The 27384-nt window shown below is 39.9% G+C and overlaps 1 protein-coding gene and 1 non-coding gene across 2 annotated transcripts; both read left to right on the top strand.

The window, feature by feature from the left end:
• Positions 1-1565: 1565 nt before the first annotated feature.
• nop58 (NOP58 ribonucleoprotein homolog (yeast)) lies at positions 1566-27384 on the top strand. The gene is given in 17 exon segments (XM_073046415.1): positions 1566-1697; positions 3473-3549; positions 9258-9310; positions 10349-10473; positions 11627-11763; positions 12095-12159; positions 12844-12978; positions 13447-13592; positions 14402-14528; positions 19246-19340; positions 19342-19410; positions 20844-20978; positions 21143-21204; positions 21919-22070; positions 22808-22920; positions 26695-26826; positions 27063-27384. Coding segments are annotated over 16 exon segments (1587 nt in total). The 5' UTR covers positions 1566-1652; the 3' UTR covers positions 26746-26826; positions 27063-27384.
• Positions 13861-13944, top strand: LOC140728657 (small nucleolar RNA SNORD11B). Its single transcript, XR_012099142.1, has one exon. It is a non-coding gene; the product is annotated as a small nucleolar RNA SNORD11B (small nucleolar RNA).

The raw sequence follows: 27384 nt of genomic DNA on the forward strand, positions 1-27384 counted from the left end.
CAGATAGCTGATAAGTTAAGTTGCAGGATTAACATATCAACTGTCCTTTTTTGATAACATTGAAATTTTTTCCAACTTCACATAACTAAAGTTCTGCAACCCTAGCATTATAACAGTAAATGCACTTTGCAACATCCCTAAAACTTGACATTACTTTTCCAATGTATTAGCAACATGCATTTAGAAAGCCAATCATCCTGCACACTTTACCCAAAACTGTACATCTTCCACCTGAATTCACTTACTGTTACCTAAGTGACTCCTTTGAAAATTTTTACCCAGAAAAATCTTTCAGTACAAATTTCTACTAGTATCCATTAATTAATTTAAAAAAAAACATTTTAATTGTAACACCATCTGTAGGTCAGGGTCAACCATGGATGTTGCATCCAAACTGCTTCCTAAATTAATTTATTTTAAGATATTCATTATTTCAGTTATGCCCACTGCCTCCACAGATTCACTTTCTTTGGTTTCATATAATGTTCTTGCATATATTTCATTTACTTTATCTCTACAACAAGTTGTGTATTTAAACATACAATAATGTATTTGACCAATTACTATAGCTGTCTTTAAGCTGTTCCTTAGAATCCATTTTCTATACCTTTTGCATGTAAAATGCAAGAAGGCAGGAACACGTCCAGCCATTAAGTGTCACAACAACATTAAATTCAATGTTTTCAGATTATCAGTATAGCCATTTGAGATAGAAAACTGTTAAACTTGTAATGTTAGACACACACACACACACACCCCCCCCCCCCCAGGCCAGGCAGCATCTATGGAAAAGAAAAAACAGATGACATTTTGGGCTGAGACCCTTCTTCAGGAAGATAAAGAGTCTTGGCCTGAAACATCGAATGTTTACTCTTGTCCATAGATGCTGTCTGGACGACTGAGGTTCTCCAGTATTTTGTTTGTGTTGCTTAGATTTTCAGCATCTGCACATTTTCTTGATGTTGATTGATACAAGAGCCATGTCACAGATTAACATTGTTGGGTATACTATGCTTCTCAGTTCCAGGACTGAGTATTGTCCTTGGTTCTTGTCAGACTATTTGTGTCTCCTCTAGGCAGATCAGTTATCATTAAAAAGCTTTCACTCCCTTTATAAACCAGGATTCCCACCATTTATGGCACCACCACCTTCTCTTGTATCCTACCCTCCCACACTTGTTCCTTTGTTTTCTCCACTATTCCTCTGCAATTTAAATGTTTGAGTTCCAATTTATTTTTCAAATCTGATGAAAGACCATAAAACTGAAATGTGAACGCGATTTCCCTCGAGCATCACTGGCTAAGTATGTACAACATTTCCCATTTTATTTGAGATTTTCAGTTTTTCTGCTTGGCCAACGAGTGCGCATGCCTGAACCAGCTATTGGTACACGTGCAAGATACTGCCCCCTGCCTGGCGGATGGGGGAGCTGTTCCTGTTCCTTAAACCAAGTCCCTGCTGCGCATGCGTATTGGTCTCGCGGGCAGACTGCGCGCGTGTGAAAATTGCCTTTTGGGGCTTTTCACCGCTGCGCATGCGTATTGGTTCCATTTTTGCCCAGGCGACGAAGTGCGCATGTGTGTTGACTGTTCACTGTCGCTGGGGCAGTCGGCCTCGTGGTCCCCGTGGTAGCGGGTCGGGAGGAATCGTCATGTTGGTGCTTTTTGAGACCGCCGCTGGCTACGCTCTCTTTAAGGTAAGGCTTCACCGTCGCTAGATAGCGTGTCTCTTCTCGTCTCCGTCGTTACTGCCTGGATGCCTCCGGTCTCACATGCCCCGGCCTGGGCCACGATGTAGAGCTGCTGATCGGCCTCTTCCATTGAAGAGTAGAGTTGTCTCCTCCACGTATAAAGGTCGTGAATGGTCGACTATACATTCTTATTTCATCCTGGTGACTTAACTCTGCAGAAAAAAACGGCTGTTTCTGACGCCTTTTTCAAACGGGAGCCAATTTTATATGCTTATACTAAACCCTGAATTGGTAGCTTCCTGCCACATGGTACAAATCTTCACATCAAATTTGTTAAGGTCCTGCAGGATTCTTATGTTTTTGAAGTTGTCTCCGTTCTAAACTTCTACCGATGCAAACCGAGTTTGTCCATCTTTTCTCCTGAGACAGCGATCCATTTCCAAGTTTCAGGTATTAAACTTGAATTGCTTGCACTGCCCTTTCTTAAATGAGAATTCCGTACTCCGAATTTATTTCTTGTGATATAGCGCGGAATAGGCCCTTCAAGCCTAAGCCCCCCTCCCTCCCCGGCAACCCCCGATTTGAACCCTAGCCTAATACTGGGACAATTCACAATGACCAATTAATCTGCCAATCGGAACGTCGGGAGAACGCACGAACTCCTTACAAGCAGCAGAGGGAAATGAACCCGGATGGTACTGTAAAGCATTGTGCTAACACTACACTACCATGCCGTCCTTGGACACCCTGCCCCTGCAGCATTTCAGCGTTCAACAATCTTTTAATATTTATATAATGTTTTTCCCTTTGTTTTATCCCTGCAGAAACGGAGATCTTGGCTCCCTCAGTTCACCTGGCGCTACCCCTTTGCGTCTGTGCAACTCAATTTTATGCCCATTTTTTGTGTCTTCAGCAAGTTTTAAACACTTATTTCCAAAACCAGTGATGCAACTAGTAGAGCTGCAGATTTATACCTCCTGTTTTGATGTCAGGTGCTTTCTTTGGAGTTTGCTTATTCTCCACTGTGTTCTTTCATACCTTTTGCTAGTTGCAACAGCTTTTTTTGCCACACAACCCACAGGTTGATGTTGGTAAATTAATTAGCCACTGCCTGTAGTGTCCTGGTAAATGATAGAACATGTGAGTAATTTGAAGGAGTTTATAATATGTTTAATTATTGTAATTTGATGCTTTGTTATTGGCAGAGGTTAGGTGGACCTCTTTATATGACACCATGACACTTCATCCAAGACATCTACATAAATTTAAACAGGATATTGCTGTCCCTGTGATGCTTGTTGCCAGTGGGGTGGGGGGAATCCATTGATGCCTATTGTTGCCTGCCAATGAGCCAGAATTAGAATCAAGTTTAATATTGTTGACACATTGTGAAATCTTTGCTTTGTGGCGGCAGTACAGTGCAAGACAAATATTACTGCAAGTTACAACAAAAACAAAAGTGAGGTGAGGTTCGTGGATCAGAAATCAGGCAGAGGAGAAGAAAGTAAAATATTCTATGCTAACTCTTCTATACCATGCATGTAGTGCATACACAGGTCAGGCATCTTTGTTCTACACAGTAACTAAATGTGCTGCCCTTAAACCAACACATTGGCAATCAGCAGCTCACTGACCTTGGGAGACTATCTGGCCAAAATACTGGCTTTTTGAGCTACTGTGTATTTTACTTTTTAATTACTGGAAGTTGTAAAAATGTGTGAAGTTCAATGTTCAACACCACTGAAGTGATGTCCTTGGGATTTACTTTCTCCTAACCACAGGTCCTTGATGAAAATAAACTCCGTGAAGTGGATAACTTATGGCGGGAATTTGAAACAGCAGAAAAAGCAAATAAATTGTAAGTTATTTAAACTTATTGAGCTTCTTATAACTAATTGTTTTTTTCTGAAGTAATTTAGTCCTAAATACAAGCATTCCTGGCCATCTACATCATAGATTTAACAAATCAAGTAAATCACATGGCATTAACATACGCATGTTCATGGTGAGTAAGTTCAGTTGATTCTGTGTTTTTAATGACAGTTTTTTTTGAAGTAGGAACCATTGTGTGAATGATCTGTATCTGTAAAACCTGGTAACTATTGTCAAAAAAGGCACATTACCATGCTAATATTTGACAGCATGGAGTATGTCAAATATTAATTTGACCTTTTGCAATATCACTGTTGTGGATCAACCTGAAAATTATATTCACATTCATTATATTCATAAAATGTTCATGTCAATACAGGGTGTGACTGGTTGGTTATAATGCTGCTCTTAGTTCAATAATGTAACATAAAGATGAGTTAAGTTAGGAGTCCTGTTCAGTAGGGTAACCACGTTGGTTAACCATCTTTAAGTTTAAAACTGGTGCATTTAAAAAATGGGATTGATTTCATAGCATTACAACACAGTGGTCACGCAATCCATTATGTCTGTTCTGGTAGAGAGAGCTCCCCATATAATCCCATCCTTCAGCTCTGGAGCTGTCATTTTTCAAACTTTAATTCAAGATTTCAGGCAATAAGCTTCAACTTTTACTGCCCTTTGGGCGAGTAAACTTCTCCCTACTAATCCTAACTATTTCTGTGAAGGTATGCCCCCTGGTTTTGATTTTTATCTGTGGGGAAATGGGTCTTTTCTGTTTATACTAACTCCCTTATAATCTTTTGCCACAAATTGTCCCTTGCCTTCATCATCCTTCGTTCCGAAGAAAGCAGTCGTGCTGTCAAATTTTGCATTTCTGTAGAATTTTATCTGGTGCAATCACATCTTTTGTGTAATTTGAAATTTATTTCTTGGAGATTGTACGTTGCTGGCATGGGGAGCATTCAGTACCTTAAATACCTGTGAGCATTTGTCCTTCTTGTGAAGGTACTCCCACAATGCTGTTTGGGGGAAGATTTCCAGAGATAAGGAAACAGCAGTAAATGTTTAACAGAAATTAGCATGACTTGGAAACCTTTGGTAAGTGCTTTCAGGGTAGTCGAGGTGACTGACTACACTATTGTAGATTTGACAGTGCTGCTGTGTGCCCATGATAGAGTGAATGTTTAACTTGGTGCCAATCATGCAGTCTCCTGTCTCTGGCTTCTTGAATGATATTGTACTCAGCCAGGCAATTGAAGAGTATTTAATCACACTCTTGACATGTGCTTCATAGGTGATAAAAAGGGTTTGGGATTTCAAAAGGTGTCGCTCATGAGATACTCAGCCTCTGACCTGCGTTGTACCAGTTGTGAATATATGTGGCTGGCTGGTTGAGTGTGTAATTATGCTGGTCCAGGATGTTGCTAATCAGGCACCTGCTTGGGGCTCATTAACTTCAGTTTAGCCAGCACTCTGATGCCAGTTAGTTAAGAGCTACATTTATATCAAGGGCAGTTGCTCAAACTCCTGTGGAGTTCATCTCTGGTCAATGAGTTATAGAGCTTAGAGGTCCTGAGGAAATGTGAATTGGGCCTTTCTTAGTAAGGTATTGGCAAGTACATGCAACCTGAATAGTATCAATAAATTTTCAGCACTTTTGAGTAAATTGGGCTTTAGTTAGCTGCATTGGATCTGCCTATTGTGTCACATTTTTGGGTAAGTAGCTATGTTGTAACTGCTGAAACAGTTTGACTTGAGGTAAGAGTATTTGGATTTAACGATCAGCAGATCATATGGTTCCTTGGCCTTGCTTTACCATTGTGCTCTACTGGTCTTTATATCAAGGGGAGAGATGAGAATTGGCTGAAGTCCCAATTGATGGTCCATTTAGCACTTCTGGGTGAACGTGGTTGCATCTTTGTATTTAGCACTCTAATAATTGGCCCCTGCAGAGCATAACAACAAATTTTCTTGGGTCCCGTTGGATAACTTTTAAATCCAAATATGATTGTGAACAAAGTCACTGGAGAGACTGAAGCTGGTGATGTAAAAGAATCCCATGGTTTGGGATTTCCATATGCAAATATCTCATGGTCACCATTTTGCAAACCATATCTGTACAGAACACTTCCTTTCTAGCATCTGCTGAATCTCTTGTATCTATAGGCCAGTTTAACTTCATTTTACTTGTGATTTATGGTAAGAACTGAAGACTGGTTCTTGCTTGAATTATTATCTACTATCTTTAATGTAATCCCAAAATGCTCCCTTGCATGTCTTCCTCTTGGTCCCTGGACAGAAATCTGTCCTTGGAAAGCCAAACTTTCAGGAAGAATAGGGCAGCAAAATGTCCTTCAGTTCAGATCCCTTCCCAATTACTAACCTATCATGTCCCTGTGTGCATCTACAACATCTATGTTATCATCCCTAACTGGCTAGCTATAAGACTAAGCAAAGAAGGCAATGAAATGTTTCAGAAATTTCATCAAATCCATTTGTTGCCTCCATCCCTGCTGGCTCATTGCAACTTGATCGCATTTTTATCTTCGCCCCTTCAATATCTGATAGCTAAAACTCAGCAGTGGCTATCAGTAGTTAGTCTGTGCAGAGGCACCAGCAAGGTGACCTTGTTTGCATTCCATTCCATGCCGTGACAGTGTATTGTCAGTGGTTGACAACAAATCAGTCCCTTTGATAGATCTGCAGGCGAGTGTTGGATGGTCTCTATTTGAATGGCTGCAAGGACCTCACCCCAGTGGCACCACCTCCTGGACTGGTTTTCAGATGCTGTGCAATACCATCTTGGTGTGCCTCGCCATCAAGTTTGTGGAGCTTCTTGTATCTGCCATAACTTGAATCCCTTCCCATCTATATTCCCAATATTTTTCTATCCTGATCTATATAACTAATCATCTATCTTCTTAACTGTTATAGTTTGAACACACTGTTCATGGCTTGCTGACTGGCTGTTTCTGTATTCGTGTTCCCGTTCCTTTCATCTGCAGGCTGGTGTCCGTTACTTACATTCTCTGTAATGACATTGTTATGGGATAGACTTGATCCCTTTTTATGTCAGTGAGGGCGACAAGAAGTGAGTCATACTGCTTAACCTGAGTACCATGTTTCCACTGGCTTCCATGCAAACATGGGTGTCATTTGTCAGGAGCACCACCTGTTGTCCTGTCCACCTGAAAATGAGCCTTACCTTTACAGGCAGCTCCTTTACTGTAATTTGGTCACCCGGCTGTGAGAGGACTATCTTCTCCCTCGGGCTGTCTCTGATTAACAATTTGTTTCTGTTGTTTTGCTCTGTCCTTCAGTGTGTTAACTTGGGTACAATGGTCTGTCACATCTCCATATAGTACTAAATTGGTTTTCTTCAGTTTCTGTCGTCTCGTATTCTTCTGTTCCCTTTACTCCATTGTCTGTACACTCATTCCCTTTCTGGTCAGCCTCTAGGTAACTGCACTATCCTTACCATTAGGACTCCCAGACATTCCAACATTGTCCTCTCTGTCCTGCCTTGGGGCAGCAGTCTCTCTGTGGGCCACATTGTCTGCTCTGGGGATAACACATTAGCAGTCACATTTCTTTTCCTGAATCTATGATTAGCACCTGCCTTATTCAGTGTGTCCTCTCCTAGGACAGTACCTTCATTGTTTGGGAACACCCAAAAATCTGCAGGAACCTACACTCCCTCAATCTGAAGTATCTGGCATCTCTGCCCTCCTAGTTTCACCCCCTGCACTGGTAACGTAAATCATCTCTCCAGTTGTGGGCAAGGGTAGATCAGTTAGTGATACTGATGACCCTGTGTCCACTAACATATCGCATTGCCAGCTGCCTAATAAACCTGTTGTACATATCAGTGGGTGATTATTCCTGGCAATGGGGTTTGCTGCCAGCCGTGTGACTGACCTGGATGCTATCTGTCACTGATACTCCCTTGCAAGGTGCCCTGGTTGCTGACACACAAAGCAAGTCCTCTGTGTCTTCACAGTCATTACATTCACTGCAGCCACTTTGTCGACTTTTTCTCCTCCTCTGATCTATTTTCTCCAGCCGATTAGATTAATCTCACTGCTATCCCCAAATCTAAAACATACTGTTGGGCTGAGCTCAGACCTTGCTTCAACGTTTTCAGAAAGACTGGATCGTCCAGCTCTGAGAACTCCTCGTGCTCAATATTTAACCCGTATTTTTTCCAGCATTTCACTTCAACTAATAAGGGTACACCTGCTGAATTTCAGACATTCCTTCAAGCTTAAATCTGAATTCCCACAAGCAGCGTTAAGAAAGGGCTGGTCTGACAAAATGTGAAGGAGGGCTTGTGAATGGTAGTAACCAGTGTCAAAGGCTGGCTTGGGTGGCCAGGTTCTTGACTTGCCATTGTCTGGCCTTAATAGGTGCCATCCCAACAGATATATCTGGGTATAACCTCTCCCTCAAATATCCCCACACAAATTCTCGTGTTGAGGGAGTGATACAAATTAAACAGTATGTACTAAAAAAGACAGATTATATACTCTGCCATCTTCCACTTCTGTGTCATTCAACTCGTGTATCCTTTTGCAGACAAGTCTGTTGCCCCCAGATTTCAAACTTATTCTTAAAAACAGACACTTTCATAAACAAGTATAGTTCTATATAGTCTCCACACACACACAGACCACTTTTATATCTACCAGCTAGTTCAGTTCTCTGCTGTGTTGATACATCATGGTCCTGTGGTCATTGACCTGAACAGATCTAAGTGTGGGAGCTGCTCTTAAAAAACCCTCTTATACTTAAGTGGTCATGAATATATCCTGGATAAGCCCCCAAATGTTGTGACTGGAAAGAATACTGCAGTTGTTGATGTAGAAGTCTTTATTCATCCCATGTAGATGTTCTTCTGGAGACACTTGGTAGAGGCTCAAAAGCCCCAAAGGAGGTCACATTTTTATATCCTTAAGATCAGTGGTAACAGTAGGAGATTCAACACATCTGATAGTTACCATGATATCATTTACTTCAATACTTTGGGTTGGTAGTGCTTCCTTTGAATTACAATGTGGGAGACATTTCTGAATGTTCAAATACCTTTGCTAATTGTAAGCTTCCCTGAAATTATTTACAGTAGTGCAAATTACTTCAGCCCATAGTTGCCTGGATTGCTGCAGGGCAATTATCAGAACCCCCATTGTCCTAATGTTTGGCTAATACATATGCTAACTTTGCAGCATCTCCAGAATTTAGTCTGTGTGCCACTGTGACTTCAATTTACTACTTGGAATTTACATTAAGAACTGAAGACTGGTTCTTGCTACAGAATATTCCTTACTGGTGCTATACATGTTCATTTTTGAAATACCCACCCTTAATCCATTCTAAATTTTTGAAACATTTATTATTGCCTCTAATTTTGGTTATGGAGGGGCACTGATTCATCAGCAGAGAGAAGGATGTGTAGTAATCAGAGATTATAGTTATTGACTCTTGAGCTTTGGTCTGAATAATGCCATGTGCAGTGCTAGTATTAAGAATAATTTACTACTTTTTTTGGGTCGTATGCCTTTTGCTTACTGACTGGTTCCCATTTTGGAAATGCTACTTTGATCACTGCGGATTACTTGAAACACAATCCTCTTCCGTTCTCTTATCTCCTGGATAGATGGTGCAGTATTTCATATTTTTTATTTTGTTTGTTTGCAGAGTAAAGCTAAAACATTTTGAAAAATTTCAGGATACAACAGAAGCACTTGCAGGTAATAGAATTTTTGATCCATTTTTATCCAAAAGCACTCATTTGCAGAATGTGTATGAGTAATTCAATGGGTTTACTTAAATTATGATTCTCACATTAAGATCTCAACTCTGAATGCTCCACTCAGTGCTCAGGGACAGACAGACACACCTACTGGGCCTTCCATTGTAATAACAAGTGTAAATTTGTTTGGATAGGCTCATGGATATGGAGGTCTGGGTGCAGGTCGAACAATGTAAATAAAATTGAAAGGATGTAGAGAAAATTCACAAGGAATTTGCTGGGACTGGAGGACCTGAGTTATAAGGAAAGATTGAACCTGTAGGTAGGACTACACAAAATTATGAGGAGTATAGATAAAGGTAAATGCAGGCTCTTTTCCACTGAGGTTGGGTATAATGGAGGTTGTGGGTTTAAGGGGAACATGAGGGGAAACTTTGCTCAGGGTTGTGAGAGTGTGGAACGAGCTTCCAGTGCAAGTGGTGGATTCAATTTCAATGTCCAAGAGAAGTTTGGAGAGTTGCATGGTTGGGAGGGGTATGGATGTTATGGTCTGGATGCAGATTGATGGAGCTAGGCAATTTAAATGGGCTAAAGGTCCTGTTTCAGTGCCGCCTGCAGAATTCTGGAGTGATTCTCCAGAAGTAAGGAAGTAGCTCCCTGGTGACCTTTACTCAGTGCATTTGAAGGACTGTGTAGGGAATAGTGGAAGTTGTACCATAATTTGCTTTCCTGAGCTTGCAGATTGTATTTAAAAGAAGCCAAGGAGTTTCAAGTTTAAGGTTCTGAAAGACAGTGTTTCTGAGCAAGGGGGCCGGATATTGAACTGGTATTGAACTGTAGATTGTGTAATTTGATTTGGAAAAGTTAATAAAATTAGAGTCCAAGGAAGATGGTGGCTGGGAAATGAAATGATCAAACCATATAGCATATTTGTTTTCTGTTCCTGAGGGTATTGAACACTCAGCTTTAAAAATTTGAAAATTACCACTGTGATTCTCTTTGTAATTTTTTAATAATGGTTTCCTTTTTCTTTTAGCTGTTACTGCCTTGGTGGAGGGTAAGCTTGGTAAGAGCCTAAAGAAAGTTCTGAAGAAGGTTGCTGCAAAGGAGGCTCATGAACAGCTTGCTGTTGCAGATGCCAAACTTGGTGGCGTCATCAAAGTATGGAACTTTAACTTGGTGTTTTTGTTTCAATTATATAGCCCATTAAAGTTATCAAGTGTGATGAACAAACAAGATAATATTTTTCTTTGGTTGTCTGCAGTTCATTGATGCTAAATATAGAAACTAATGAAATACTATCTCTTCAAATTGCTCATCCAGAATTCTGGTAGTTAACGCTCATTGTTGGTGTGTTTATTGAGCAGATCAGTGGACAGAGAGACATAAGATTTTCAATGTTTTTATTTAATTCTGCTTTAGTAGTGCTGAATTTGCAACCATTGAGATGGTTAATTGTATATTGAGTCAGTCCATTTTATTAATATTTGAGAGTTTTTCTCGGGCCATTAAGGATCCTGTACGTGTAATCTGTTCTCATGTTACTCAAATACTGGTTTGACTTGCCAGTCTGGAAAAGCTCATGATAGTCTATACAATCCTTTAACCAATAGATCAATCAGAACCCTAGTTTTAAAATCTTTAGCTTAAGGTCATTACTATTTAATGAATGGATTGTGGGAGACTCCTCCCACTTTCAAATCTTACTCTCTCTTCTTTCGGTTAGTCCTGATGAAGGATCTCGGCCCGAAAAGTCGACTGTACTTCTTCCTATAAATGCTGCCTGGCCTGCTGCGTTCCACCAGCATTTTGTGTGTGTTGCTTGAATTGCCAGCATCTGCAGGTTTCCTCGTGTTGGCGAGATTGTTTTCAGTCCGTCTTGTGAATGATTGACTATAGCTTATTACAATGATCCGTCCTTTTGGCTAGTACAAGCACATTTATTAACCATTGTTAGCTGACTAAGAGGGCATAAGGCAGCCAAGTAACTAGTGCATATTTAACTGGATGAGAGCCTTTGTGGCAAACTTTCTAGCATTCTTAGTACAGTTTGATGGGACACACTTGACAATGTTCCTGTGCAAATTTACTACAGTAATAAATGAAGTAGTATTATTGAACCAATATTTAGAAGAGTAATCCTTTAATTTTTTATAATTAAAATGAACAATGATGTATTACAATTTAAATGGTTCACCGCCGCTGTCGCTGCATAAAAGCAATATACACTTTATAATGTTGTAAGATATGTGGGAGTTTGAGCTTTAAAATGCCTAAATGGAGAGAACTCTAAATGGCCGTTTTTGTTTTACAGGACAAGTTTAACCTGAGTTGCATTCACAATGCTACTGTTGCAGAGTTGATGAGAGGAATCCGATCTCAGGTGAATGGGTTGATCACTGGTTTACCACCTCGAGAGATAAGCGCAATGTCTCTTGGTCTTGCACACAGGTCTGTATGGTTTCTCCATGTCAAAGTAAATATCTTTGTCTGCTTGGTCATTTTTGTTCTGTGAATGTTAAACAGTGCCATGATAATGTTATTTGCCCCAGATAAAGCTGTTTCCTTTTCAATTCTGATTGTAAAGTATCATTCATCTTACTACATGGGCAAGATTTGAGGTTTTCAACTGAATTATTTCTGAATCTTTTATTACCTGGCACTATGCATTGCATTGGGTACATTTGTCTCTGCATAATTTCTAGAATTAATACAGAAAATACAATCTACGGTGTGTTTGTATGAAAATGTTACAATATGTGCATTTGCTCTTTCATTCCAGTCTGTCCCGTTACAAGCTGAAGTTCAGTCCTGACAAGGTGGATACCATGATTGTGCAAGCAATCTGTAAGTTGAAGAAGCTGATTAGCTTTATCACAATATGAAGTGTTGGCATTGGTATTGCTTGTGATATGTTAGTGATTTATTAGACTAACTGATAGATACCTAATTCAAGGAAAGAAATTTTATTCATACTGACCAGCATTATCTCCAGTTCTGATTATTTTACACAACTGAGTTTAAGGAGGGGTACAGGAAACTAGTCTTTTTTTTAGGAATAACATGGTGTAATTGGGTTCTGCACTGGATAGCCTACCAGCACGCTGTTTCAACACATTTGCAAAGAGTCCTGTAAAGTTCTACATCCATGGAGTCACAAGTGAGATTTGCCATTTTCAAGTGAAATGTGGAGTGAGGTTAAGAACAGGCATTTGCAGTCTTGAAAAATATGAAGCTATGAATAAAAAATCTCCTTTTTGGAGCATGTTCCTGGAGAGAATTATGAAAGATTTGCAAGTAAGGGAATGTTTCTGGAGAGAAATGGGCATAGAATTGTTCTTAAAGTGCCTGGGTTCCTGGGAGTGGTGTCACAGTTACTTGTGTGGGCCACCTTCTGTGGTTTTATTTTCTATAGATGAAAATGTTTGCAGAAAAATAATGAAGTCTTACAAGGATCAATGCTCCTAATAAATGATATTAGCCTGTAGAGTTCGTTTTTGGTCTCTCTCACCAAACTATTTTTGACTGCAGCTTTACTGGATGATTTGGACAAGGAGCTGAACAATTACATAATGCGCTGCAGGGAATGGTACGGCTGGCATTTCCCTGAACTTGGTAAAGCTGTCACTGATAACTTGGCATACTGCAAGTGTGTTCAGAAACTGGGTAAGTGTTTCTTGCCTCTGCAGAGCACTGTCAGAAGTTTTAACTTTTTTAATGCTTGCAGTTGGGAATTTGGAATTCAATTCTGCATTCTACTGCTTAATGTTGGGTAATACAGTAGTTGCACTGAGCACATAGTTTTTAAATATCCTGGATATAAATAGTGAGTGGGAACTAATAGTACCACATTATCCTCAAGTACCATGTGCTAAATTTCTTGTGTTTTGTGACGGCACGGTAGCATAGAGGTTAGTGTAACGCTAATGCAACACCAGTGACCTGGGTTCAATTCCTGCTGTCTACTGTCTCACATGGGTTTCCTCTGGGTGCTGCATTTTCCTTCCACGTACTAAAGACATACCAGTTAGGTTTAATTGGTCACGTGCATCATTGAACCAGAATGGTCTGATACTGTGCTGTATTTCTTATAAGTAAATAGTGCCTATATAAAAGTAGTTTTTTTTTCAACAGGGAACAGAACAAATACTGCCACCACAGACCTTTCAGACATTTTACCAGAGGAAGTGGAAAGTGCTGTGAAGATTGCAGCTGAAATATCTATGGGAACAGAGGTGTCTGACGAAGATATTGAACACATTACACACCTTTGTGATCAGGTTGGTTGCCTTTTTGGATTTATCTATGAAAGTGGGGGTAATTTTATCTTGGAGTGACAAAACTTTAATTCAGAATGAAGTTAAAAGGTGATTTGTCCATTGGATGTGGACTGAGGGCAACTCCTCATTGGTGGAAGTCTTGCAGTGGGTGAGATCACTTCCTAGGCTGGATTCTGATAATCAATGTTATTGTTTATTCTATGTGATAAATTGCTTTAAAAATTATGTTTGTTTCCCTGTGAGTGGATAGCTAGCATCTATCCAGCACTGACAGCAGTGATGATGAAGACTTTGTCACTCTGCCTGAATAAATGGTGAAGGTTTTTAGTCACTACCTCATCTGAGACTCTCAGTGCTGGATTAGTTTGTCATCTGTAAGGGCTTGCCCATTACAGTGTCCAAGCAGATTACTTGGTTGCAATTTGGTACATAGTGGCTTTCTGTGAATATCAGGTGTTAAATTAGTACTCTTAACAGTTACAGTGGATGTGAGTAGGAATCTTTTGTTTGGGATTTTGAATATCATTTTTACCAAATTCTGCCTCTTAATGACAAAAATACTTCATTGCTTCTATACAACAATCAACATTGTGATGATCAAAATCAACATTTGGGTGACGAAGTGCATTTCTAACATTCGCAGCTTGATATCACACAAAGAAGTGGCCTGCTTTGATTGGCAGAACTCTGCATTCTGTTACTTGTGCTTTAATTTATTGCCTAAAGGATCCTTTATTATTGCATGTTAGAAGACATTTCATTGCATAGAACATTCAAGAGATTACCGGTTATATTATCCTGCCCTCAAGGTAGTGCAGATCTCAGAGTACCGTACCCAGCTCTATGACTACCTGAAGAACAGAATGATGGCAATAGCTCCTAACTTGACGGTGATGGTTGGAGAATTGGTTGGAGCCAGACTAATAGCACATGCTGGTGAGTACTTGTCAAAGATGCTGAAATGTTGTGGGAATTTTGAGTTTTTCCTGCTGGCAAGTTAGGGTCGATCTTCAAAATGTGATGACGACAACTTTAGGAAGAACAGATGACTCTGCACTGTGGCAGAGTTTGGCCTGGCCTAAATAGGGGAGGTGAGCCAGGATTTCTTTAGCCGCCTAGTTTTATCTGGTTGCAAGTTGCTGCTGCATCTCCAAGTGAGGCGTTGGTATATTGTTCATTCCTCCATGTATCACTTCTCAATTCTTGCATAATCCTTGGACTTGTGTCCTACTGCAAAGGCAACACAATAGTCCTTGTATGTCCTTAGGCTATTTAAGTCAATTACTGCAGTGTGAATGCAAGCATATTTTCTTAACAATTTCAAAGTCATTTACTTAGTTTTCTCTGTAAACATTACACCCATTTAGTTGCACTTAACTCTTCAGTTTATTTTATTTATTCAGTATTTATTATTATGATTTATGAATTGGCTGTTACTCAATTTTTAGTTTTTCGTTGATTAAATTGTATTTCTTCTATTGTGAATGCCGTGGAGAAGATTAATCTCCATGTAGAGTATGGTGACATGTATGTACCTTGATAATAAATTTATAGTCATAGAAAAGTTAGCCCATCTAGTCCATGTTGAATCATTGAAACTGCTGACACCTATTGTCCTGCACTGGGACCATAGCCCTCTGTATCCCTACCATTCATGTACCTTTTCAAATCTATCTTGCATGCACCACTTCACTGCTGACAGCTTATAACACTCCCACAAACCTCCTGAGTGAAATTTCCCCCTCATGTTCCCCTTAAACATTTCTTTTTCACCTCAACTGTAGTCCCACCCAACCTCTGGAAGAAGTCTACATTTACTCTATCTATACCTTCATAATTTTTGTATACTTATCAATTCTCCTCAATCTTCTACTTTCCAAGGAATAAAATTCTAACCAGTTCAATCTCTCCTTTTCACTCAGGTCCTCCAATTCCAGCAAGCATCCTTATAAATTTCCTCTACCCTTTTCAATCTTATTTTCATCTTTCTTGTAGGTAGGTGACCTCCGCAATGAACTTCAACATAACATCCCGTCTCCTGTACTCAGTACTTTGATTTATGAAGGCCAATGTGCCAGAAGCTTCCTTTACAAACCTTTCTATCTGATGTCACATTCAATGAATTATGGTCCTGTATTCCTAGATCCCTTTGTTCTACCACACTACTCAGTGCCCTACCATTTACCAGAGTTCATCACCTCACACTTAACTGCATTAAATTCCATCTGCCATTCTTCCAGCTGCAATCTTGCTGCGAGCCATGATAGCTTTCCTCACTATCACTCCACCCCTGATCTTGGTGTCATCCACAATTTGTTGATCCAGTTCACCACAATATCATCCAGTTTATCGGCATAGATGGCAAATAACAACGGACCCAGTACTGATCCCTGCAGCACTCCGCTAGTCATGGGCCTCCAGTCAGAGAGGCATCCGACTACTACCACTCCGGCTTCTCCACAAAGCCAGTGTCAAATCCAGTTTACTACCTCATCTTGAATGTTGAGTGACTGAACGTTCTTGACCAACCTCCATACGGGACATCGTCAACTGCCTTACTATCATTCACTGCCTTGCCTTCATCATAACTAAGATTGATTAGTCATGACATGCCATTTATGAAGCTAGGCTGACTACCCTTAATTGGTCCATAGCTATAAAAATATTTATATCCGGTCCCTTTGAAAATCTTCCAATACTTTCCCACTACTGATGTTGGGTTCACTGGCCTTTAATTTCCTGGTTTATTTTTAGAGCCTTTCTTAATCAGCTGAACAACATTGGTTATCCTCCAATCCTCCAGTACCTCACTTGTCACTAAGGATTTAAAAATCCCTGTTTGGGGCCTGACAAGTTCTGTACTTGTCTCCCGCAGGGTCCAAGGGACGCCTTGTTGAGCTCAGCGGATTTATCCGCTCTACTATGCCACAGAACAGCAAACAACACCTCTCCTGTAATCTATATAGGGTCCATGATGTTGATGCTGTTTTTCCTCACTTCTGTAAGCTCTGTTGGTCTGTTTTCAGTTGCAAAACATTCATTTATGATCTTCCCCATCTCTTTTGGCTCTGCATATTGATTACCATTCTGATCTTCCAGAGGATGAAATTTGTCTCCTGCAAATCTTTTGCTCTTAATATACCTGGAGAATCCCTTAGGACTCTCCTTCACCTTGTCTGCTAGGGCAGCCTCATGTCATCATTTAGCCCTCCTGATTTCTTTGTGTTCTTGCATTTCTTAGACTCCTTAAGCACCTCCATATTTCTTGAAAATCAAAGCTCCCTGCACCTTTTATTCTGACAGGCACATACAAGCTTTGTAGACTCAAAAATTTCACTTTTGAAGGCCTCCCACTTACCAAGTACACCTTTGCCAGAAAACAGCCTGCCCCAATCTAGAACCTCAACCCATGGACTAGGCCTATCTTTTTCCATATTTACTTTAAACTAATGGTATTTTGATCACTAGATGCACAGCGTTCCCCTACACAAACTTCTGTCATCTGCCCTGTCTCATTCCCTAATAGCAGATCAAGTATTATCCACTCTCATTGGGACTTCTATAAGGAAACTTTCCCAAACACATCTGACAAACTACCCCATCTAGTCCTTGACAGTATGGGAATCCCAGTAAATACATGGAAAGTTAATATACCCTACTTTAACAATCTTGTGTTTCTTGCAAGAGTTTGCGATCCTTTTACAAGTTTGTTATTCTAAATCTCTAGGACTGTTAGGTGCTCTGTGATATATCCCCGTTGATGTCATACCTTTCTTATTTCTCAATTCCACCATTAACGCCTCATGGTCAAGGTCTCTAGTCTGTCCTGATGGAGCATAGCCATGGCATTTCCCTGGCTAGTAACACCACCCCTCCTCTTTTAATCCCTCTCACTGTCTCATCTAAAAGAATGGAACCCCAGAATATTGAACTGAAAGACCCCCCCCCCCCCCCCCCCCCCCGTCAATCAAATCTCACTAACATCATGATTCCAGGTGTTGATCCATGCCTTGAGCTCTGTTGCCTTTATGTAGGTTGCTCAGGACATTGATGGCACCTGGTTCAACCTTTTGATTCCTGACTTTGTGATCTTAAAAACTCTCCGCTGTCTGTTCTGGCACCATGACTCCTATTGTTCACCCTCCTGCTTAAGAATGCTTAGGACTCAATCTGAGGTGTCCTGGACCCTGGCACCTTGGAGGCAACCAGTAATCTCCTCATTCTTGTCCACAGAATCTCTTACCTGTTCCCCTAACTAACGAATCCCCTTTCACTACAATTGTTCTCTTCTCCTGAGTGGCAGAGTCAGACTCAGTGCCAGAGACCCGACTGCTTGTGACTTTCCTCTGCTAGGTCATCATCCCCCAACAGTATCCAAAGTGGTATACCTTTTGTTGAGGGGGATAGCCACAGAGGTACCCTACACTGACTGCTTAACCCCTTTACCCTTCCCAATGATCAGGAATGTTTTAAAAACTGCGGCTGGATGCATTTCTCACAGGTGTAGTCATCAGAGTCACTGGAGATATCCCTGCCTTCCCACATCCCAAAAGAGTCCCTCGGGATCAATGAAGTCTGTCTGTCTGACTTGAGTCCTATCCTGCCTGGCATCTTTTCTTTTCTAACTGAGCAAATGTAAAGAAGGAAGAACCAAAAACTGTTTTTTGGGGGGGTGGGGGGGGAGAGAATTCAGCTTTTTCCCCTTCTTTCACTGAAGCCTCTAAAGCCTAAAAAAAATCTCCACTCTAACTCTGACCCTTTTAATTTGTTCTTGCCAGTCACTCCAGAGCACTGGCCACTGCTCAACACAACAAACTGCAGCGAGTTGCTGCCTTGTCTATTCAGTTGGTGACCTGTACTGAGCCATGTCTTCTCAGGTTTCCTGTCTCCAATTGGGCGCTGCACAAAACTTGAGCTTTTCCATCTCCATGAACTTTCCTAATGTCCTTTTTAAACTACTTTGCCTAATTCCAGACATGTAAATGCACCCAACTTGGATTGTGCAATATACATTTAATTTCTTGTAAGAAAGGTGAAAAGTATTATTTGGATAAGGCAGATAATTAAATGACATAATTAAAACTGAGTTTGAAAAAAGCTTTTCCTGATTAATAAGATTTAAACTTTGAAGAAAAAGGGACATCTATTTTATTGTGATAAGAGTTTGGAATGAATTCACAGGCTTCACCTGTGGCCTTTGAAGGGAATTGGAAGAGAATAATGGGATCTAACAGAATTGTTGAGCCTCAAGACTATTGGGTCTGCTGTGTTCATGGTGACATTTTTCATCAGGCATTTGCATTGCGGGTGTACTTATGGTGTGCTCTTAATTGGAACAGTCCAATACAAACTACCATCTGTTCTGTAATGATCTGAACATGAATGTTGAAGAGGTGTTGCCTGCAATGAGCTGTAAAAAAAAAAAAAAGAAACACCAGTGACCAGTAGTTATCTTGTGTGATGGAAGAGAGTTTGATAGTTATCAACCTTAATGAAATAAAGGTAGGCTTTCAGGGGTTTATCTTTGGATTTGTTCTTTGCATAGATACTTTCCTTTCATAGCTTTGGGGATAATCATTTTATTGTTAAAATATTAAACATTCCATTCTCCCATCTACATTTTGACAATGTGCTTACAATTTCTTTTCCATAGGCTCGTTGTTGAACTTAGCAAAACATCCTGCATCCACTGTACAGATTCTAGGTGCAGAAAAAGCTTTGTTCAGAGCACTGAAGACAAGAAGGGACAACCCCAAAATATGGTCTTATTTACCATGCATCATTAGTGGGGCAGACAACTCCAAAGAACAAGGGCAAGGTAACTCAGTGGTTCCATTTAATATCAGAGAATTTATAATGTAAAACCTGAAATTCTTACTCCATGAATGAGAAGAAAACCCCAAAGAATGAACGATTTAAAAAAAAAATGCTAGAACTCCAAAGCCCGTTGTTTGTGATATTTTTTCCCCTCATTAATGTTGAAGCTTGTTATAAGTTCTCCTTTGTGGCCCACAATCAAACAAATATTTTGTGATCTTGTGTTTCCCCTTTTAATGCTGTTTGACCTTCATACTATCTGCTTGTTTTCAATTTCAAGCCAACATGGTTTGTTTGAAAATTGTATTAAATTGGAACTAATTAATGCTTTCTTACAATATTCTCCCATGGCTCTATTAAGTGGTACTTACGTGTTTTTATTGAGTTTGAAGCCGCACAAATCTCCAAATTTTGATGATAAAGGATCATAAAGTGCCTAATCCAGGGTGCTGCTGCACCTAGAAAAATAAGTATTGACATAGTTGCTATTGCCACAGTGTATCCTGTAGCTTTCAATGCAGCCAAAGCACACTAATGATGGGGGCACTGAACTTAGCTGCTGTGGAGTCGGTGTGTTTTTTTAAATTGAAATAATTTTTTTTATCACTATCTGAAGAGTTAACACTCAGAACGTGGCTGGAGGAACTCAGCAGGTCAGGTAGCGTCTATGGAAAGGAATGAAGAGTTGACATTTTGGGCCTAGACCCCCTTCTGGCATTTTGTATGTGTTACTCTGGATCTCCAACATCTGCAGAATCTCTTGTTTATAGGGAATAACACCACATTGTGGTTTGGGTAAAGGAGATGACATGTTGGGAGGATGGTTAACAGCACAGTTTCTGCTGCCTGATTTTGCTGACCTGATAAAGCTTCAAGACATTGACTGAAGCCTTCAGTTAACATTTCTTTCTAAAACTGGACAATTAAGGCCCCAGTCCTATTCCAAAGCACAGGTTTCAGACTGCGTTGGGCAGCTGTTTTGGAAAATTTGTATGCCTGGATAAATAATGTCATGTCCAAAGGTCCCATTGTAGTTCATCTTGAAGTCTCTGGGCAGTTGATGAGATTTGTGCTTGGTTCCTACGCTCTATACTTAAATGAAAATCTTGGTGCATAGTGCATGCGTGCAAACATTGCATTAGTAAAGACTGGTCTTTGCCGTCAGTTGTTGGAGTAAGTAATTGCTGGTATCTGAAGAGGTTAGGATGTGTGCCAATAAATGAGAAGCTTAAAGAGTTGTAGGGAGGAATTGAAAACAGATGTACAGGAAAATGCTTGTTTTGGGATTGATGCTTCTGAGCTTTATCTGTAAAGCTTTGCACTGTGTAATTATGGTAAAAGTAACCTCAAAGTTATTGTCTGTGAATTATTATCGAATGTTAATTGGTTACTGCGTAACTTCTAATGGTGACATTGGATGTGTTTCTTCAACAGATTTCCAGAATGCTGGCAGCCAAGACAGCCTTAGCAATCCGTTATGATGCACTGGGTGAAGATACAAATGCAGAAATGGGTGTTGAGAACAGAGCCAAGCTGGAGGTCAGGATACGGAACTTAGAAGAAAAGGGGGTAAGTGCATGACTACTAATGACCCAGATCAATGATACCTGGTGCAATAAATATTTTGTTTAGTATGTGAACAACTATTTAATAAATAAGAGACTTGATCTTTGATCATTGTCATTTAAAAACAGCTTGCTTTAGTGATTTTTTTTTTGGCTTTCATTTTGTAGATGAGAAAGATAAGTGGTACAGGAAAGGCTCGAGCAAAAACTGACAAATATCAGCATAAGAGGTTTGTGCTCTAAATTTAGTCTCTTGTCTCTGTTTTGAATTACAGTAAAACTAGTAACTGAATATCTGTTCAGAAATCCCAGTGGTTTAAGCATTTGACTTAGATATCCTTGAGCTGGCTTTATGCTCAGAGGTTGGCCAGGTTTGCAGCCACAGCCAGTGGAGGTTAAGAATCATCGTTTGCTGGACTGAAACTTGCCAGGTTATGCTTCTGACACTCCCTTCAAACTCATCAGCATATCTGGAAAATTTATTACACTGCAAGGAAAAAGTGTTTTGGGGGTAATGTATGTAATGTCCAGAAGGTCTAGACGTGTAGCATTACCAAAGACACTGACAGGCCAGATAATCAAATTGACTGTCTGCTACTTAGTTGGGAAGCGTAGATCAGAAGATCTGGGCTCTTTAATGATTGGAGAGCAGTAGGGCTGGTTCTTCTGATACATATTTCCTCATACCTTGATAAATTCTGGTTTCCATTGGTTTGATGTCCCTATGACCTGGCATTATCTTTATCTGTACTGAGTTGATGATGGCAAGGAGTTTGTCCCAGTGAAATGAGTGCAGATATGGGTAAGATTCCAATTCCAGTATTGTGGGCTATGATAGAGAATTTGGAACTTGGCCTGTTAGATTGAATCCTTGCAGTTTTGATGATATTCAGAAGGAAGAGAACTTCTCTCACTTAATCCCAATTCACATTTCTTCTGGTCAGTGAAGTGAAAACATATGACCCATCCGGGGACTCGACTCTACCCTCTGTCCCAAAAAAGCGGAAAATTGAGGAAGTGGAAGTGGATGACGGGGATATCCAAGAGGAAGTCAAATCCAAGAAAAAGAAAGTGCTTTCAGAGCACATAAAAACAGGTTAGTTGACAAAAAGATTTGATTTTAATTATGTTGGGTCTCCTGATGGCTGTTGTGTTAATGCAGATAACTGGCTGTTTTGAAGAACGTTTTTGTCATCTGAATAGTAGTTATAATTCAATGCTGCAGGGGATAAATTTTTAATGCTCTTAAAATTTCATTCTCTTTTTCCATCTCCTCCCAACTTCTTGAAAGCATGGACCAAGAATTGCCAGGTTGCAGCCTTGGGGAAACTTAGTGCATTTTTGGGTTTGGCTGCTATTTATCTGTTATCTTGCCTCTTGATTTAAGTTTGTAGTTGGATCCCTTTTAAGATTATTCATTGCCATTCATCAGTATACAAATGTAAAGAACAGAATGATTGTTACTCCGGATTGATGCAGCATAAATAACGCAATAAATATAAATACATTAGATTTGTGTATGTGTTTGTAGAGAGAGACTGGTTGTATATACGCAAGGTGACTGACAGGAAATTATAATGTAGTTGAGGTGGGTTGATGGGTGGAGATGTTAATCAGCCTCATGGCTTGGGGAACCGAGTCTGGTCATGGTGTGGATGCTGCATAGCCTCTTCCCTGATGGAAGTGGGACAAACAGTCCATAAACCAATATGGCCAGCGAGTCGTTTCCTAATATTGACATGATCCCTGACTACCACAACTGATTGCGCACCTTTCTGAAGCATTGCTGACGTGGTTGTTCAGTAGATAACTTTAGATATTTTTGATCTGTAGAAGAGGGTGAGCAACCCCCAAAGAAGAAGAAAAAGAAAGAAAAGAAGCAAGAGTTAATGGTGAAACAGGACGAGGAGGTGGAGGAGGAGCCATCAGTTTCTTTTGTTACAGAGGTATGAACTTTGATGCATGTTTTTTTAAGAGCATAAAATCTTCACTGTTCTAGCACACAGGTTGTCCCCTGATTATTCTCACTGTTGCTGTTCACTGGTATTCACGAGATACGGATTTAACTAGTTGTACAACTTGATTTAACCTTCCATTTGCCATATGTAGATTAAAACATCAGGCTTGACTGTCCATTCTAAAATGTCAGCCCTCAAGGATCAAGTGAGAGTGCTGAACTGGGGAAAGGCTATGTAACGTTCTCGCTCGGGTGTAACGAAACTTGAATTAAACGTCGAGTTAAACCGTAGTCAATGAAAACAAGGTGGCAGTAAGATTAACCATTTACTGTTCACTCTTCACATTAACGTATGGTGAAAACTGTTGATAAAACAATACAAGATTGGTACAGTGTTTGTTTCCTTCTAAATATCACATTTACATTGTGAATACTTGCAAAGGTAAAACTACAATAACTACATTACATTAAAGTGCGGCATACAGTCAGAATCTACCTGCTCCATTGACTGCTTTAAATACACTTCAACACAAACTATCCCGACTCTTTAACTAACGAAAACATAAACCTTATCGCCCGTCGTTGCTTTTAACAGAGTCAGCGTTAACATTTTAACTCAACATATCGATTATCTCATGACTTACAGCGTTGCTTTCACTGTGTTTCTGGTGCGTAGAGAGAAAACTGCTCGCGCTGAACTGCCACATGTGAGCGCCCCCCACCCTTGCGTTTATCGCAAACCGGTATTTTCCCACAAGACGCGGCGAAACCGGATGTGACGTCATCGCAGCCGTGATATATTACAGACAAATGAATTTACTTAAACAATCCTAACTTTAACTAAAAATGCTAACAAACGAATTACTAAGCGAAAATATTATAAACTAAATAACTGCCATAAAGGCAGCACAGGCTAATTATAACAGTATTAAGCAAGGACTGGGGAGGATGAGGTGGCTGTTTGAGGATAAATTAGCATCTGATATGGGAGACTAAAGACCATTTAGTTTCAGAGTTCAGTGTGGCAGATTCGGAAAGGAGAAATATGTGTGAGGTTTAGGAAGCTGGAAGTAGACAAGGCCCATGAACAGGATTGAACATAAACAGAGAAATTGAGCTAAAAGAGGCTATGAGATGTTCTTGGAAAATAAGGTTAAAGAGAATCTCAACCCTTCTTGAATGGACCTACTCTTCCTAGTTACCTTCAAGCCCTTATATCAGGAGCAAATGGGTAGGTCCAGGGGAGGGAATTTATTAGAACAAAAGGAAGTGAGTGGCATCCTTGGTGGGCATCAGTATTCACCAAGGACAGTTTGTCTTCTGTATATGGACATGCCCTAAAATATCAACGTACTCCTGTCATCTCACTATCCTCCACATCCTCTCTCTGGATTGATGCTTTCAACACACTTTCTGGAGGATATCCTATTACATTCAGTTTGGCTTGAAAGGTTTCAAAGGTGCATTTAATGCCAGAGAACTATACAATGTATACCCTGAAATGCTTTTACTTCGCAACTGTCCACGAAAAACAGGAGTGCCCCCAAAGAATGCGTGACAGAACACCAAAGCCAGATACACCCTCCCTGCACCAGCAAAAAAGAGCATCTGCTTCTGCCACCGAGCACTCAAGTGTGCAGCAAAGCAACAGGACACAGACATGCAGTACCCCAAAGACTGCAAGTTCACCCAGTATTCGACATACCACAGGCTTTCTCTCTCCCCCTAATAAGAGAGAAAGAGGTGTATCTGTTTCACAGCGAGAGGGGAAACATAACAAACAACTCTGTGGTTTACGATGTTAAAAGTCTAGTGCGTTGATTTTTCCTAGCTCGGTGCCCAAAGATCTCGGGTCTCTGGGCACATGGCCTTGGTTCTTCCATCTCCCACAACACACTGATCTCCTGTCCAGACACCGACCTATGGTCCAATCATCTCCAGAACCATGAGATTTTGGCCCCCCAAAGGCGAGCTGAGTGAGCTCTTGGGCTGCATTCTTGGTGTGTCAAACAGGCCAGTCGTGAAACCCCGAGAGCGGGTCCCATTCTCTTAAAGAACCATAGTAGGTGTCTTACTCCAGGTCACGGTCTTCAAAAGAACCCTAAAAGGGAATATTAAAGATGGAAATAGAGCTGTTTCTGAAGATGCAAGCAAAGGAGTTGCCATTAGGTGCCATTGATTCTCCTAAGCTCCTCCTCCGAATATCACAGAGCCAAACTCGTTTGTTTTAGCAGCTTGACTAATTCACATAATGTTTTATGCCTCAAAAAATATTTCACCCTACTTTATTTTTGTCAGTTCGGCATTTTTGCTTTAGATTATGCAAAATTGAAGAATTCCTACTTAAAAACTTTCATTGTCTCATCCTTAAACTCATTACCCTATTTATTATTACCAAAACTTAATAGTCTTTGTGGAAATCCATTTTAGCTTTGTTCCACTACGTATTCTATTCTTTGTAAAATTATGCCATTTCTGTGTTTCAAATCTTTTGACATTAAAAATTTTTGCCTTTATAATCCACTTAAAGTACTGTGCAAAAGTCTTAGGCACATGTTTCAAAAAAATTCTGTAAAGTGAAGATGCTTTTAAAGTAAATGGAATGTTTCAATGTTTCTAAATTACTAGTAAATGGTTTAAAAAAAAAAGTGTTTGCTGTGATCACCCTTTGCCTTTGCTGTTTTAATTCTCTCGGGTAGTCTTTGGGATATTTGGTAGGTTGTTCCAGGCACCTTGGAGAACTTACCACAGTTCTTCTGTGGACTAACTAGACTTATTTCCAGTGGTTTCTGATTTCAGAGCTGGTAGTAGAGCTGGGCTTCTGATTTAGAAGGGACATCAGTTTGATGTCTCTCTCGTCTGCTGTGTTCAGTTTCCGTGGACATCCACTGCGTTTCTGGTCCTGAACCTTGCTTGTTACCTAGCACTTCTTCAGAAGAGCTTGGACAGCACAATTTGAAACTCCTGTTTGCCATGAAATTTTTGCTTGGCAGAGAGACCTTACTGATAAAGGATGATCACCTTGTGTCTTGTTATGCTCACTCTGCTGTGTTGTAAGAATTGATTATTTGAAGGTTACCCTGTTTGATCCCTTCTACAGCTGTTTGTTTGAATTAATCAGTTTAGTTCATTGAACTCATTGTCATTGATCATTAGCATCTGTTTGTTATCTTTGTTTAACCATGCCCTGGGCTAAATACTGTACTTACAGAGATCAAGTTTTTAATTTAAGAAGTGGTCTACTTATTAATGTTACTTCAACGAAATACAAAACAAAACTAATATTTAATTGTTTGGGGATGTAATTTGCTTTTCTACTGACATTTTTGCAGAAGAGAAAAATATAAACATACGACATAAAATTGATATAAAAAATTTAGGGTGCCTAAGACTTTGCACAGTATTGTACCTATGTTACTATACTCCATGTATATTTTGTAGGACCGGTTATCAAATGTTTGCGTAAGCTATATGCATTGGATTGCCTTTTGGCAATATTCCATTATGCAGATATGACAATAAACAAAATGAATGTTATCCTATAATGACTTTCATGATCAGGAAAGTGCTTTATTGTTTTTGAGGCAAACTGGTTCCAACAGCAGTAAACTAGTAGGTATTAAGACTGGAACTTAGAGCCCGAATCAATTTTTTTTTTTGTTAGCTGGGATAGTTTGGCATTGGACTTCAATCTTAGATTTTTCCCTTGTGAGAATTTGGTTATGGCAGAGGTTAATGGTTTTGCTTTCCTTTTTTTTTACAGACTCCAGAGAAAAAGAAGAAAAAGAAAAAAAAGAAAGTGGTCGATGAATAAATTATGTTCAAATTGTTTGGACATTCAATTTATTTTTTGTAGTTGTCTGAAAGTGTTAATATTTTAAGATTTTTTTCTAATTGCTGTGAAATGTCTTCTGTTGGCATATCTTGTTGATTTTCTTTTCTGTAAGATGTTATAAAGGCATACGTACACGACGCTGGAAGAACTCAGCAGGTCAGGCAGCATCTGTGAGAAAAGAGTAGCCAACGTTTCGGGCCGAGACCCTTCATCAGGAATGGGTCCTTTCACCATTCCTGATGAAGAGTCTCGGCCCGAAACGTTGGCTACTCTTTTCTCACAGATGCTGCCTGACCTGCTGAGTTCTTCCAGCGTTGTGTACGTATTCTTTGATCCACAGCATCTGCAGTTGTATTTTTGTGTTATAAAGGCAAGTGCCTTGATTTTGTTACACTTACATTTCTTCAAGTACCATATCTTTATTGTAAATAAGAAACATCTTGTAAATGAGAAATGGCTTTCATTGTTTTTTTTTTGGTTAACACACTTGATAGAATATGTTTGATAAAGTACTTGTCTTTGGTGCTATTTACATGTGGTCATCATAGACCAGAAATCCAATTTATAACCAGGAAAACATTAAAAATTTAAAGCTGTTGGCTTCTGACAGCTCTGCTA

This window comes from Hemitrygon akajei, chromosome 5 (assembly GCF_048418815.1).
Source record: "Hemitrygon akajei chromosome 5, sHemAka1.3, whole genome shotgun sequence".
In the NCBI taxonomy this organism is placed as follows: Eukaryota; Metazoa; Chordata; class Chondrichthyes; order Myliobatiformes; family Dasyatidae; genus Hemitrygon; species Hemitrygon akajei.